This window comes from Pezoporus flaviventris, unplaced genomic scaffold, assembly GCF_033815535.1.
Source record: "Pezoporus flaviventris isolate CSIRO_AGI_PZ_B2104156 unplaced genomic scaffold, CSIRO_AGI_Pfla_v1 ptg000007l, whole genome shotgun sequence".
NCBI lineage: Eukaryota > Metazoa > Chordata > Aves > Psittaciformes > Psittacidae > Pezoporus > Pezoporus flaviventris.
The window spans coordinates 66650142-66665323 of NW_026892555.1; the positions used below are offsets into that span (position 1 = coordinate 66650142).

At 37.7% G+C, this 15182-nt stretch overlaps 1 protein-coding gene across 5 annotated transcripts in view; it reads left to right on the top strand.

Annotated features, from left to right (window-relative positions):
* The window catches only part of PTPN3 (protein tyrosine phosphatase non-receptor type 3), a 152820-nt gene that overhangs the window by 74484 nt on the left and 63154 nt on the right, over nt 1-15182 (top strand). For 3 of the 5 annotated variants that reach the window (XM_061449070.1, XM_061449071.1, XM_061449073.1), the window contains exons 3-7: nt 5681-5788; nt 5938-5995; nt 7076-7154; nt 8614-8658; nt 9548-9600. In XM_061449070.1, the coding sequence (XP_061305054.1) occupies nt 5681-5788; nt 5938-5995; nt 7076-7154; nt 8614-8658; nt 9548-9600 (343 nt within the window). Of the gene's footprint in view, nt 1-5680; nt 5789-5937; nt 5996-7075; nt 7155-8613; nt 8659-9547; nt 9601-15182 lie in introns of those variants that run through there. The other 2 variants (XM_061449072.1, XM_061449074.1) reach the window with 2 other exon arrangements.

Here is a 15182-nt window from a genome sequence, read left to right on the forward strand (position 1 = left end):
TGCAACTTTTGAGGCCTTAACAATAAAAAGGATACAGGAATCTGAGGTAGCAGGTAGGTTATCTTGAATAAAGAGTAATTGCAGTGAGGGAAATCAGTAATGTAAACTCGATAGCTTTCATAAGATGATGTAGTGGGAGAGTTTTAAGCTCTATTTTCAGTTGCAGACCACAGAGGAGAACACTTGTAGTTTGCAGGCTGAGCTGCTCGTGTTATTGTTCCTAAAAGGGGAGCACTATTAAGCACTAGACAGGAGTCTTCAGCCAATGTCAAGGAAGTATTAACAGTGTTAGTCTTGGCATTGAGGCAATCTTCCAGGGAATGTCACATATGGATCCTGGCTACTCACAGATGAAAGAGGGAAGTTCCAGTCAGGCAGGCAAAGAAAGTACAAGTAGGATGTTCTGCAAAAGTCAGGACCCAAGTTAAAAAGAGGCTCTTCTGTTTATTCTAGCTAAACAAAATCTTGCATGCACTGAATAAGAGTACCAGGTGAGTAAATAAATTCCAGGAACAAAAAAGGACAGTTTGCAGAAGAGCAAATAAATTAGCTGTGTGTAAAATTAGCGTGGAAATTAAAAGAAAAAGCTCAGAGGCATATGGGGACCAAAGGACACAAGCTGTTTGGTGGTAGATGACTGTTACAGGCTAAATTAGGAAAGAATAACTTCAAACAGCACATGAGGGGCAACGGCTGTTGTGTCTGAAGTGAAACTGAATTTGCAAAAGCTTAGGTGGTGCTTAACTTTGAGGTTGTCATTGCCAGAAAGTGGAAGCAGAGCTCTTGTAGAGAAGAGGGACAAGGGCATGTGCTACAGGGGGATGTTGCACTGTCCTCTTAAAATGTCACTTTGTACCACTTACCTTCTAGAAGTTAACAAACTGAAAAGGATTATTTGCATATTTACTCCTTCACATCAAAGATCTGAGAGTATTCAACTTAGGTTTATACAGTACTTAAAACAGTGGGTCTTGATCACCCCAGCTTCTAGGCAGTACTTGACTTTAAAAATAGTGAATAGGTTCTTTCTCTTCAAAATAGTGTAGTTTACTAGAATTAAACTTGACTAATCTAAATTCCCTAAATACTGCAGGAAATTGTTGCGGCATAGGCAGAAGCTAATAGGTGTTAGTTATGACTTCTTTAAATATTAATTTTTGGCCTATCCAACATAAGGTGAAATATATTTCAAGGCAGACTGTAAATGAAGGTGAATGTGGTTATGTGGTGGTTGATGCAAGGCTTTTAACAGTTCGGAATAAGGGTTCTTAGATGTCAGGAAGATGAAATAAATGAAAATTTCTGGTACAAACAAGCAAACCTCTTGGAAATGTTTCTTTTTAGTAGGAAAAAAAATCTTAAGAGTTTGTGTCACTGCAAGAGAATAGGCTAGTGTGGAAAGTGGATGTTGTTTGTCTTTTTTATCTCATTGTAGAAAGGCAGGAGCTTTATTAAGAATGCCTTAACTACTTGCTGTAATGGTTGACAGGGTTAAGGAGAATTTTCTTCTAATGCCCAGTTTAGCTGAACAGTGTTCACATTGATTTGCCCTCTTCCTATGGTGGAGGGGCAGTAAGAATAGTGTGCTGTAAAGCGCTTAACATGTCGTATTTGAATACACTGTCTTATGGAATGTATTGGAATGGATGTCAAGATTCTAAAGCAGCCATGTGACATGCTTGGCCTGCCTCACTTTACATCTCAAAACTGTTTACGTGCAATATAGATTGAAGATTGTGTGGTGTGAGCTGTGTGGTAACTTTAAAGTGTATAGGCTGAAAAAATAATTCAGGTGTTTCATAAAGCCAAAGCTGAGTAAATATAGATTCTTCTTGAGGAAAAACAAAAATCTTTGGCTTTTGGAATTCTAACAACTGAAGAAGACCTTAACAATTTAAAATGACTTTTTGTACTTAACTTGGATTTCTGGAGTGGATACTTGATCTAGGCACTGTGTAAGAAGCTTTGTGCTTTTAATACGAGAGAGCAAGAGCTGGAGCCACAGAAAAGTACTGTTAGAAACTGCTTTTAGTAGGAAATGTGGAGAGAAGGAAGAGAAGGAAATAGGTATGTAGGTGGAGGAGAATAGAACTGTCTGAGTAGCTGACTTTTTTTTAATGTAAGCTCATGGGAGCATTGCAAAGAGCTTGAGCTGCTGAGCAAGAATATTGTAGCAGGGAGCTTGCTTGTCTTCAAAAGGAAACAGCATAGCAATTCATGTGTGCTGGGGGGAACAGGGGGCATACAGTTGTGACAAGGTGGGGAGAGAGAGGATGGAGGTATCTGAAATGGGATGAAGGAGCAGAAGCATGAAAAATGAGAAGGAAATTAGGAGATAATGCTGTTGCAAAGAAAGGAGACTGAAAGGAGTCAGAAGTGTTGAAATTCAGAGAGAAAAGAAAATTAGCAGAAGAATCTGCCCTCTGGTCTTCTCCTGCCCCATTTGTAATGAAACTTGAGAAGCAAGTCTATGTCTCATCCTCTCTAATTACTGGTTTTGATCACAATATGACTTCAGTTGCTCATTTAGCTCGTGTCAGAAGTATGCACCATAGATGTGCAATTATGCTTCTGAGCAGTGCTGGTGTCATGAGATGTCACTTGAAAGGGTTTTAATATTCTGCTTATAGAAACACAACCCTGGGGAAATGAGTATGATATGTATTGTAAGACAGTGCTAAAGATGTTCACCTGAGGAAATGCCCATTATTTCAGAGGGTTAAGGTGATGTCTGCTCTTTTCATAGGGCCCTCTTGTGTACACATACGGTTAATCTCTTGACAGCAAATCTCAGGTCTTCATAGTGGAGCCCACTTCATTGGTGGTGCTGAACAGAGCTGCATGGCAGAGTGGCTGTGCATGACGAGGGATGCTTGGTTATGTGGTCCTTACCTGTCACTAGATCTATACTATTTAAGGAAAAAAAGGGTTTGATCAGTGTTGTGGTTTGAATATCCCAGAGAACAGTAGCCTGCTCGGAAGAAGGGGCGAATGTGCAGCTGGGGAAGGAGGAGGTGACAGAGATGCTGCTTTTGATGGCTGCGCAGGCTTACAGGCCTGAGTGGACTCACATTTATTGCAGGGCCTTTTGTTGTGAAAGTTAAACAAGATGGGAGACTGTTGGAGAGGAAAGGGTAGTTTCATATGTAAGACAGTCAAGTGTTGCCTACATTGTTTTGTTCATACGTGACTTTGATCCAGGAAAAATGGGCACAGCTTTCCACAGGAGGCCAATAGTTGGCTGTTACCGTAGCTTACATCTGGAGCCTGATGTGGAAACACTGAGCATTCCTATCACAAATGAGCTGCTGGAAGTTTTGACCTAGCAGTAGGAAGTGTTGGATAATATTCTATCCTCCAAAATAAGGTAGCCAAGTGGGTGTCTTGCTTGTATCTTTGTTCTTCTTTTCCCATCTTTTAAATAGAAAGTTTGCTTCTATGATAAAAGGGAAGATTATGGTATATGTTACTACTTAAAGCACTCAATTACAAGAGTGTGGTACCCTGTTAAAAAAAAAGATTAATCTGTCATCTTAAAAGAGCTTGAGTGTTGTATAATAAACAAGGTCTAGATAAAGAGAATTGGATACAATATTGGCTTATTAAGCAGGCATTCTTATGCACTGAGTAAGGCTGGGGCCATCCACAAAAATGTGGTCACTCTCATGCTTATACATGAGGTTCTTTGTTTCAAAAGATTAAGAAATTTGCTTAGAACCTATAGAATCATAGAATAGTTAGGGTTGGAAAGGACCTTAAGACCATCTAGTTCCACCCCCCCTGCAGGTTGGGACAGGGCCAGCTCACACTAAACCACGTCACCCATGGCTCTGTCCAACCTGGCCTTGAACACCACCAGGGATGGAGGATTCACAACTTCCCTGAGCAACCCATTCCAGTGCCTCACCACCCTTACAGTAAAGAACTTCCTCCTTATATCTATATCTAATCTAAACTTCCCCTGTTTAAGTTTGAACCCATTACCCCTTGTCCTATCACTACAGTCCCTAAAGAAAAGTCCCTCCCCAGCATCCTTACAAGTCCCCTTCAGATACTGGAAGGCTGCTATGAGGTCTCCATGCAGCCTTCTCTTCTCCAGGCTGAACAGCCCCAACTTTCTCAGCCTATCTTCCTATGGGAGGTGCTCCAGTCCCCCGATCATCCTCATGGCCCTTCTCTGGACTTGTTCCAACAGTTCAGTGTCCTTTTTATGTTGAGGACACCAGAACTGCACACAATACTCCAGGTGAGGTCTCACAAGAGCAGAGTAGAGGGGCAGGATCACCTCCTTCGACCTGCTGGTCACGCTCCTTTTGATGCAGCCCAGGATACGGTTGGCTTTCTGGGCTGCGAGCGCACACTGAAGCTGGCTCATGTTCATTTTCTCATCAACCAGCACCCCCAAGTCCTTCTCCGCAGGGCTGCTCTGAATCTCTTCTTTGCCCAACCTGCAGCTGTGCCTGGGATTGCTCTGACCCAGATGTAGGACCTTGCACTTGGCATGGTTAAACTTCATGAGGTTGGCATCAGCCCACCTCACAAGCGTGTCAGGGTCCCTCTGGAAGATTTCTGCTTCAGAAATCAGAACTTAAATCACAGCTTAATTTTTAAGAAATTTGTTTCAGAACGAAATGCTTGTCTTTGCAGTCTCCTTAATTTTCCTTTGGTAATTTTCTTTTTTTTTTTTTGCACATGTATATTTTATTTTTGCTTTTTAATAGTAAGATTTGGAAAATCTCCTGAACAATTAGTTTGCTATATTTTTTTAATAGTCCAAATAGCAAGCAGACTTGCCTGATTTTTGTTCTGTCCAGCAATTTCATATGTGAAAATCTAGACATAAAGTGCCATACAGCTTTGCAAACTGTTATGTATTAGCATATTTAGGATTACAATGTTCTTGAAGGGAGTTTGTTTGTTCCTTTTTGTGGTTGTGTTTTTGTTCTTTGTTTGACTTTTTAGTAGAATTGGCTGACAGTGTTCCCTGGCAGAATTTGATTAATCCACAACACCATGGCATGGAGATATTTGTTTGGTTTTGGAAAATTATACTATGCTCATACTTCTGGATCTCTGCTGCCTGTGTAATACGCTGTTGCACCAGGTCTTCTGTGGTACCTGCCCTGAGGGATATCTAGGCAGAAAGCACATACTGGCTGAATGGCAGCTGAGGAGCACGTGGGAGTTCAGGCTGAAGGACAGGATCTTATGGCTGGAGCATAGGATCCTACAGTTTTTTTTTCTCTATCCTGGTGTATACTTATTTTGTCTTTTGACAGCTGATGTGGAAAACAGCAGAGACCAGAGCAGCCCCATGTGGCTGTAAGCCACCCTTGCAGCCTGTTCTCTGTAGAACTAAGACTATGGTCCAGGGAGAGGTTGCTTAAAACTGAGTTGTTGGATTGACCTCAAGGGCTTGTTGAGTTCATGTTAATTCATATTGGGATTTCACATGCTTAATGTATTTTGGGAAGGAATCCTCTTTAAAAAACAAACTAACTAAAGATACTTTTATCATAGTAAAGTTCTTATTGCTGGTAAACTTTGATCCATAGAATTAGCAGCTATTTTTATTCATGGGTTATTTAAAAAAAAAACGCACAACATTTATTCCAATTAATTGTACCTTAAAAATTGTAAGTGTTGCAGAGGTTAACTTCTAAAGTTTTCTTGTTTTCAGAAACAAGACACTGGACAGATTTTGTTGGATATGACCTATAACCAGTTGGGTGTGACAGAGAAGGAATATTTTGGTTTACAGCAGAATGAAACTTCAGTAGATTCACCTGTAAGTATAGTAAATAATATATGTGTGCATGTATATGTGTATATACGTATATATACACATGCATACACATGCATGTATACACACATATACATGTACACAAACATAAATTAACAGTATTCATTTGTAAATATTTTTAATCCATCTAATAGTTTTTCATTTCACAGCGATGGCTTGAACCAAACAAACCTATTAGAAAACAGTTAAAAGGTAAGACTTGTTTTTAATATTGTTTTTAATCTCGATTGTAACTGTGTAGTCCTGCTTTTCTTTGTTTTTATGACTAGAATAAATACAGTTCTTGTAAATTAGTGTGTCGAGATGGTAGATTTTCTTTACAAACAAGTCTTATCTTTGCCAGTCTTTTCTGCAGAGCTTTCTAATCTCTTACTGCTGAGTGCTAATAAGACCTGGTAGGTCTTTGACCTTTGATGCTGTAATAGCATCTATACCTGGCTTCTGAACAGTATTGGGCATTATGGCTGTGAAAGTAGTTGTTATGTCATATGGCGCCAGTAAATTCCTCCTGATAGGGACGATAAAGGAGTTTTGATTGAAGGAAGTGGAGCAAATTTCATGTATAGATTCTGACAATTTCTTGTCTCAAGTATAATAATAATAAAAAAAATGCTTGTTTTTAATAAAAAACATAATGAAAGAAAACCCCAGTCCTACACACTTCCAAGTGCATGTGTTCTTCTAGTATCTCTCGTTTATAAACATCTTTGTGTAATACAGAATGCTTACCAAGAAGGACAGGCTGGTCAGCATGACTATCAGACAGCAGTGTAGGACTGCCTGGCACTGTTCTGATTTGTGCTGTGACACTCGAGCTACATTTTTCAGTTCTCTCATTTCTAACATATGCTATAGATTGTGTACAAATTGAAATAAAGATACATGATGGTAACATGCTGAACTTCTGTTTTCTTGTATTTATATATAAGATAGAATTGTGCATTATCCCAGTTGAGATGCTTCAATGTATATACCACATTTTTCTCATCTAATACCAATGAGGTAAAGATAACTAACTAATGCCTTTTATGTAAAGTAGCATATACAAAGTAATTCAAATGAAAGCATCACAAAATCTGACAGTATTTTCTTTTCATAGTTGATGTTCATAGTTGGGGATCACGAGACACATCTTGTGGTTTCTTTTAGATTCATGAGAAAAACACAAGAGAGTTCTATGTGGTGCATTTATTATTTTTTTTCTGTAAATACAGAAATGAAAACTTTTTTTTTTTTAACAAAAATTTGATGTGCTCTTCTAAAATATTGCAGGAGGTTTTCCCTGCTCCCTTCGTTTTCGTGTAAGGTTTTTTATACCTGATCCTAACACGCTTCAGCAAGAACAAACCAGGTAATTTCTGTTTGATGTTTGCTTCCATGACCTAGGAATATGTAAAGCCCTTCTTTCCCATCTCCACAGCTTGACAAACTATGCTTTCTTAAGTTGAAAACTTTTTATAACTTTATGTATTCAGTGTTTGGAATTGACAGCTTGATGTGATGCTCATAATCAATGGTTTCTGTTATACACAGCTTACAATTCCAAAATACAGCCAAGAGTATAAGCTAGTGCAAAGGTGGCAGTTAGTTTATTTGTATGTTGGATTCTCCCTACCCCCTTTTTTTGTTTTGTTTTTTTTTGTAACACTTTCATTACTTGAAGTACTTGCCTGTTGCATTTTTTTTACTTTTCTTTCTGGATCCCTTAATTAATCAGATGCAAAGATTAAAAAGTAGGAAAGTTTAGTGATTCAGCTGTCTGTGTGCCCTAGGTCTATGTTACAAGTTTTGTATCAACACTGAGTCAGTTTTGAACATGTGTGGTGGATTTAATGTTGAGGGTGTGGGAGGGTGGTGTTTATTTTGTTTCAGAAAGGACAGATAACAGTACTTGTTTTCTAGTTTGTCCATTACTTGTAACATGTAAAGATCTATAATGTTTCAGTTTATAGTAGACCTTTAAAATTTACTTTTGCAACCTGTCTCTGAGGTTTTGAGGTGATGTGGTACCTGAATTACAGGCAATTTTTAATTTACTTGTCACAAGGCTTTAACTGAACACTTGTTCAGTGCATATCATTTGGAATTTAGAATTCAGATATGCCTATTACTCTGGCTTTTTTTGTAACTTTCGTTATTCATTGCAGTGATTTGAGAATAGAAATAGTAGATCATGTTATATGATACTTGTAGAAAACTTAGCTGTTGATTTGTTTTGGTATTTGCTAATCACATAGTTGTAGGCTCTTCTGCAATTTTAAACTGAAATTATTCAAAGACCTGCTCTGTATGGTTCCTCACATCCCAACTCCCCAGTATCACTATAAAGTAACATTGTCGAGGACACTAATAACAGCAAGGCTGAACTGTTCATGGACAACTGTTTTAGAGCTTTTTTGTCGGCATCTGCTATTTGAGAAATGTCTTGTCCTCCACTTAGTAGTTCTAAGATAGACTATCACAATCTGGGGTTGGCTTTTTTTTTGAAGTTACATCCAAGATGACTATTACTGGGAGTAAAAGAGCCCAGTTCCGTAATGGTTTGGGTTTTGTAGTGTTTGTTGTGGCATTAATGCTGTGGTCCTGGAGTTATAGTACAGACTGCCAAAAGACTTTTAAAACTGTTGTGAGAGTAAGTGGGTGTATGATTGCATTATTTGTAAATGCCACTAAGGTTTATTCATCTGTTTGCATAGTTTGCCAGGAAATCTTAGTAAAATCAAACTAATGCATGTAACCATTTAAACCATACCTTTAGAAAGTGAAAATAAACCTATGTTTGCTTTTGTTTTCAAAAAACTTTGTTCTAGGCACTTATTCTTCCTGCAACTGAAGACTGATATTGCGGAAGGAAGGTAATAGGAGCACTCTTCAATTTCTCTAGAATTCTTTCTAAAATAAAATTAAATACCAAAACAAAGCAAAAAAAAAAAAAAATCCGAGGGTATCATTGCTATAAAAATGCACCTCATGAAATATTGCTTTAAAAGAAAAAAAAATTGCTAGGGTAAACATTACAAATTTTCGTACAGCTGAGTTATGAAGAACAGTTTGCAAGGCTGTAGTGAATGATCTGCAGGAGGTGCTGTGTGTTTGTAAAACATGGTGTGCCAAGCATAGTATTTCAAACGTGGGGACCCACTGTCTAGTACAGTAATTGGGATGGAGTAGCAAAGTGAATTCTTGCTCTCATTTCTCATTATTTCAGGGTTATATTCCCTCTGTGGTGGGCATATAACCAGTGGTTCCTTTGCCTGTGTGTTTGTACATTTTTGAGAGGAAAAAGGAGGTCTGAGTATCTGCTGCCAAATGTAAATTGCCTTTAGGTGTTGGCTTTTTAATTCCATGCGGTCACTTTTGGTCATGAGATTGGAGCTGTCTTTGTGCTTGGCATTTGGCTAATTTTAGTGTTTGTGTCTAGTTTAGAGTACGCCAGACTGCAGCTATTAAAGTCATGTCCAGAGCCCCATAAAAATCCCTTATGCTTTTGCTTTCCCAAATAAGCATCCAGCAAGAATACGAAGATGTCCTTTTATGTTTAGTTACTTCCATTCACTTAAGCTGCTGCACAGCAACTAGCTTTTAATGTCCAGTCCTACTGTGCTTTGACAATCAGACTTTGTAAGAAAAAATCAGATACTCTTTGAAGTAAATGAGTCTTCACATACTGAACTAATTGCGGAGACATAGTTAACAATATATTTGTACATTATATGTCTAAATGAAAACATCTCTTCTCTCCAGGTTGTCGTGCCCCATTAATTCTGCTGTTGTCCTGGCATCGTATGCAGTACAATGTAAGTAATAACCAATTATTACTTTTTTAATAAATATATTTGACTGACTACCTTCTCTGCTGCGTGGCACTGAAATATAAGGAAAGATTTCTTTCCTTACATATGTGTGGAATATTCAAAAAGCTACAGTGATGCTTTGTAAAGAAGATGCAGGTTATTATAAAGCCTTCAGTCAGTCTATATAGAAAAAGTGTTAGGTCTTTAAAAAAATAAAGTTGATTCAAGAATAGCATTGCTCTTATTTATGTGTACTTGAACTGCTGACAAAAAAGGCAGGCTTTCATTGTCAGTGGAAACAAAGTAATGAAACTTACTGTCTGTTACAATAGCTATGGGAAATGTTTTCAGGGAAATAAATCATCATCCTGAGTACAGTTAGGGGGAAAGTAAACTCATGATTAAGAAACGTCAATGTTCTTATGTAGTTTTTTTTTTCAAGGAGTTTGAGTTGCTATGTAAAACTGTCTGTCACCTTGCAGTACATTTAAGGTGACTCTATGTACAAGAACTTACATCCTCCTTGTCTTCCTGCAACTGGCAAAATGAAACTAAGGGTGGTATTAAAAAAAGTCTTCTGTAGGGTAACCGAAATGGTGCCTGATCCCTGTGCCTTACAGGCATCCTAAACAGATGCGTCTTCCTCTAGCTGTTTTTTACTTTCTCATTAAACAAACAAAAAACGAACCCCAACAGGTGGAGGGTTTAGTGGAGTTTGTCTGTTTGTAAAATAATAGCCAGAGGAAAGCATACTAGAATAGCTAGGCTTTCCTAACTTAGGATAGTGCTGTTATTACCAGTTTGGGGGGTTTAGTTTGGGGAGGTTGATTTTAGGGGGGTCTTTTATATATAAATTATATGACTGTGTGTATATATTTATATGTAAATGAAAAAAGGCAAAACCAAAACAAATGCAAAAGAACTCCAACAATAATAATAATTAAAAAAAAATCCAACTTTCTCTTTTTTTGCTAGCTGATGGCCTTTGTTTTGCTGTTTGTATGATTCTCTGCCTCAGCAAAGCATGAGGCATATGAAAGACATATTGTCTTAAAGGAAAAAGTTTTTTGTTTTGCTACCAGGTTGTTGCCATTTACGTAAAGGTGGTGGCATGGGAAAGACCTTCTGAAATCAGATTGTATAGGTCTCCTTATCTAGTCGTGTTTGCTAGGACTCTTGTCAGCTTAAATTGTTTAAATAGTTTTCTTTTGGTCTTTCAATTTCTAATGATGCTTAATAAGGAGAATTAAAAGGTTTGGGATATGAGGTATCTGCTTATTAAAGAACCATTGTCTGAAGTTGGATCAGTTCTACCTGAGCTGTTTATTATTACTGCCACTTCTTGTGGGTTTTCAGGCTGTTCTCTACTTCTCTGACATCTCTGGTATGCCGAAAGGGAAATCATTATTCTCTGTCAAACTTATGTTTATTTATTTAAAAGGTGGAGCACTTGTCACTGGCAGGAGGGCTGAGACAGATGTCTTTCATTGAAGCTTGATGTTTGGTATTTCTGCTCTTGTTATTTTAACTATAATTTTCACATGTGGCAATTGTATGGTTTACCTTCTCAGACTCTTGAGTTTTGCAAAGAGGCAGTTGGTGGTGATGTCTGTGGTGCCTCTTGAGTGCTGCTTCTCTGCATTGTCCTTTGTGCAGGTGCTTGGATTCAGTACTGTGATTCTGAAGTAAAGCTCTGACATGCGACTCTGCACTGTTGTGGCACACCCTGTTGTCTGCTGGTGCTAAGTTACAGGAGAATACAAGTGGGTGTGAATACTATGTCTAAGTAATGTGTGACTAAACTGGATTATGAATACAGTTCAGACACTTGAATAAGTTGTTAGTTTATTATCAGTAAATATGATTTGTGACAGAAATGATCAATGGATTTTGGAATCCTTTTTAAAGGAGAATTTATTAAGGTGTATTTCAAATAATTCCAAAATTGTTCAGTCTGAAGGATACTCATACTGAAAAAAACAATCTAATGATAAATCATACATCTTGGTTTTTACTGGTGTAAAATGGGAATGTTGTACAGTCTATAAAATTAATAAGGGACCTATGCAGTGTATGCATCCATTTTTGTTTGGTTGGTTGGTTTGGTTTTTACTTAAAATCACACAAAGCTGATTTAGCACCACTTGTTTTCTATCACTTTGTGTAGGAAACTCACATTTCCGGAGCAGTATTTAAATGACTAAATATTGGTATGTAAGAAGTCCCATGGGTTAGTGGGAATATGCTCTTATATGCATAAATCCTTTGCTGGGCTGGGACTTGTATCTAAAGCACAGCAACAAAGCCAAGATAAGATGTTATGAATACTTGTAAGCTTTCTTTTTCCTGAGCTTCAGTTGCTCAGTGATTCATTGTGGCTGGAGTCTTTCTTGTATCTCCTGTGTTACTGTTCCCCTCTCAGCTCTGCTTTGAGAGCCAGGAGGTTTCTGTAGCATGCTATCTGTCTTTGGGATTTCATTCAGGAAGTGGTTGGCTGGTTAATTACTTGGGATTCAGATGGACTTTAATCTCTTCTAAGAAAAGGATGGTGGGTGAGGATGTGGGGAAAACTGAACTTAGTGTGCAAGTCCCTCGGGAACTAGGCATAAGAGAGTTTGTCAGAATTTTGGGTACACCAAAAGTACACCTAGGGGAGGAGGTGGGCTTTAAGATTTAGAGGAACATCAACAGCAGCTCTACGTTGAGCGTTGCACCACATAATTCTCCTGTCAATATTCTTCTTGCAAACTCTTCCAACTTGCCTTTGTTTTGCCCCTCTCTTTTCTTACAGATACTACACCAAAACCTCATACTTCCTAATTTATGGCAACCTGTCTCTCTTCATAATATCATTTGGGGATACGTGTGTGTGTCCTCCCTGCTTGTGCTTTTGTAAAGCGAAATAGTGCACAGAAGGTCATAATTTAAACAGAGAGATTTGCTCAGAGGTCATTCAGGTTCCTGCTACTCTCCGGGGCATCTGTAGCTCTCATGGCTCAGAATCATAATCAGACTGGAAGTATAAAGATGACTTTCACTTGAATTTCCATTATCTGAATTTATTTACCAGATATGTTGAGTAGGTTGAGGATTCTGTGCATGTCCCATCTGTTCTTTTTAAGCCTGCTGTTCGGTCACAGGTTCCTTTGATCAAGTCTTACAGTACCTGTTGTCAGCAGTAGCAGAGTGTTACCTGTGTGATGATGATGAAACTCCCAATAAAATCTGCTTGGAGAGATACATTGTAATACATGCCCATTTTCTTTCACATGGTTCACTGTGGTCTAGATTGATTCTCAAGCTTGCTAGCATCTCTGTACAGCAGCTCTTCCAAGACTGTCCTGACGGTTCAAATACAGCAGCTCTTCAGCTGTTTTGGACTGTTTTCCCTCAACTATGTTTTATACTTGCACTGGGCAATAGAGGCCACTTCAAGGGATCATTGCTTTAACTATTGTTTGTCTGGTGTTTTTGCACTATGCCACAAATAATTTTTTGAACAGTAATACTTCAAAGTAAGTATAATGCTATATCTCTGGAGTGGAGCTCCAGATTAGGATATTGGTCAGTGCTGTAGCTGACTTTCTACAGAGTCTTGTAGACTTGGTACTATTCTGTAATTTTAAGGTGATGAAACTATTTAATATTTTTGTCTAACATAACTAAAAAGGGGAAAAGGATGGTTGCCCAAAGTCGAGGGCCATGTAGTACAATGTTATACTAATGATGACGAAAATTGTTGAATGCTGAGACACAACCCAGACGATAGAAGATCAGAAGATAGTTTTAAGATGCATTAGTTCTGCAAAACCTCTTAATGTTTTGGGAGTACTGATAACTATTCCTCTAAGCCTTTTATCCTCATACTTTTGTAAAATGAATACTCTTTGTACTTTGGATTATGCTTTGCTTTTATCAGTACTTTTTCTGATGGTGACTGGTTTCTGAACTACACACTGTATTTGAGATGCAGAAATAGCAACTTAGTATAACATTTTTTTAATTTGGTTTTTCCTTTTATTTGTGATTTTGTTGTGTTTAACTGTGAGTAGGTTTTGAGTTGCTGGGGTTTTGGTTTTGTTTGGTTTGCTTTTTAAGTCAAGGTATTACATTGACTGACTCATTTTTCACTCTGAAGTGGTGATAGGTAACTTGGAGACCACTACTGTGTATCTGTGGTGGGTTTTTTTGTTTGTTTGGTTTTCGTTCTTTTTCCTACAAATGTTCCTTCATTTTTATTAATGCCTAATTTCTCATTCTGTTTTACCACAAAGGGTCATTAAGTTGTCATAAGCAGCTACTTAGTCATCCCTGGATTGAACATTTTTAAGGTCTCTTGAGTCTGAATCATTTTTTTCCTTTACAAAACAGGTTAGTTTTATCCACGTGATAGTTAGTTCTACTTGTCCAGTAGAGACATCATGCTTGCTTGCTTACTTAGTGGCTGGGTGGGTTAGATTTCATTCTCTTGTCCTTATTTGGATACAGGCTCCATTTGTTGAAACACCTTTCCTTCTCTTAGCATCCTCTTATGAGGGTTTTGGTCCTTTTTGGAGTCCCTCTCTGATAACAGTTTTCAACATGGTGTCTTTAATCTCTACATCTACGTGTATTTTTGTCATTTCAGTGTCTACATTTTTATGTTAGTTCTTTGAAACTTAACTTTGATGTAGTGGATTATTTTCTGAATCCAGAAGCGTTTTCATACCTAAATACTTTAGTTACTGTTGAGAGTAGCTTACGCTATGCAATGCATCATCTTTCTTCTGTTTTCTATTTGTGCCAAGAAGTGATAACTTAAAATGTATAAACTGATTGAACTGTACAGATTAAGAAATATCTTTTCTTTTTGTACCTCAGTGTTCATATGAAGATAAAATTATCATTAGCCTCTAATATTATATTTCATGCTCATCTCAGCACATGAGTCATTACTTCTGTTCCAATTTGAAGGCCAGTCATATAACTCTATTTTAATCCTGGACTGGAATATTGTATCTGAGGATTTTACTCCTTGATAAAAGTTAAATTAGTTATACGGCTTGTCTGCTAAACTTGTCCCATTTGTTATTTTCTGTTCCACTGGGAACCTGATCTGTTTATTTAATTATCCTCTTTTAAAAACAGGCAATTCAGTTCACTTTTGTGCTTTATTCATGTCACCTAAAATAGGCAACCCTGCAAAAAGTTATGAATTCAATGTGAAGCTACTCAATTTTATTTTTTTTTTTTTTTCTGGTACATTTTTTGGTCTTTAGGAAGTTGATATTAAATGTATTTCCAAGGACTAGCTTTTGTAAGCATTCCTTTGGATCAGACTGTCCATAATATCTGTGACTGATTCCCCTTCATGCTTGGCCAATAAGCAATTCATACATTTTCTATCAGACATCTGTAGTTATTTGGAGTGCCATATGGCGAAAGGGGTGCTGGTGCTATTGCTTTGTATGCAGATTTTTTTATTATTGTTTACAAGCACAGTCTATATAGAACTGGAGACCAGCTTGTCTTCTGTATCTGAAAGGATATCACATAGATGACAAGTAGAAATCAGTCACCCTTTACATTCTACCAAGCTAAAGGCT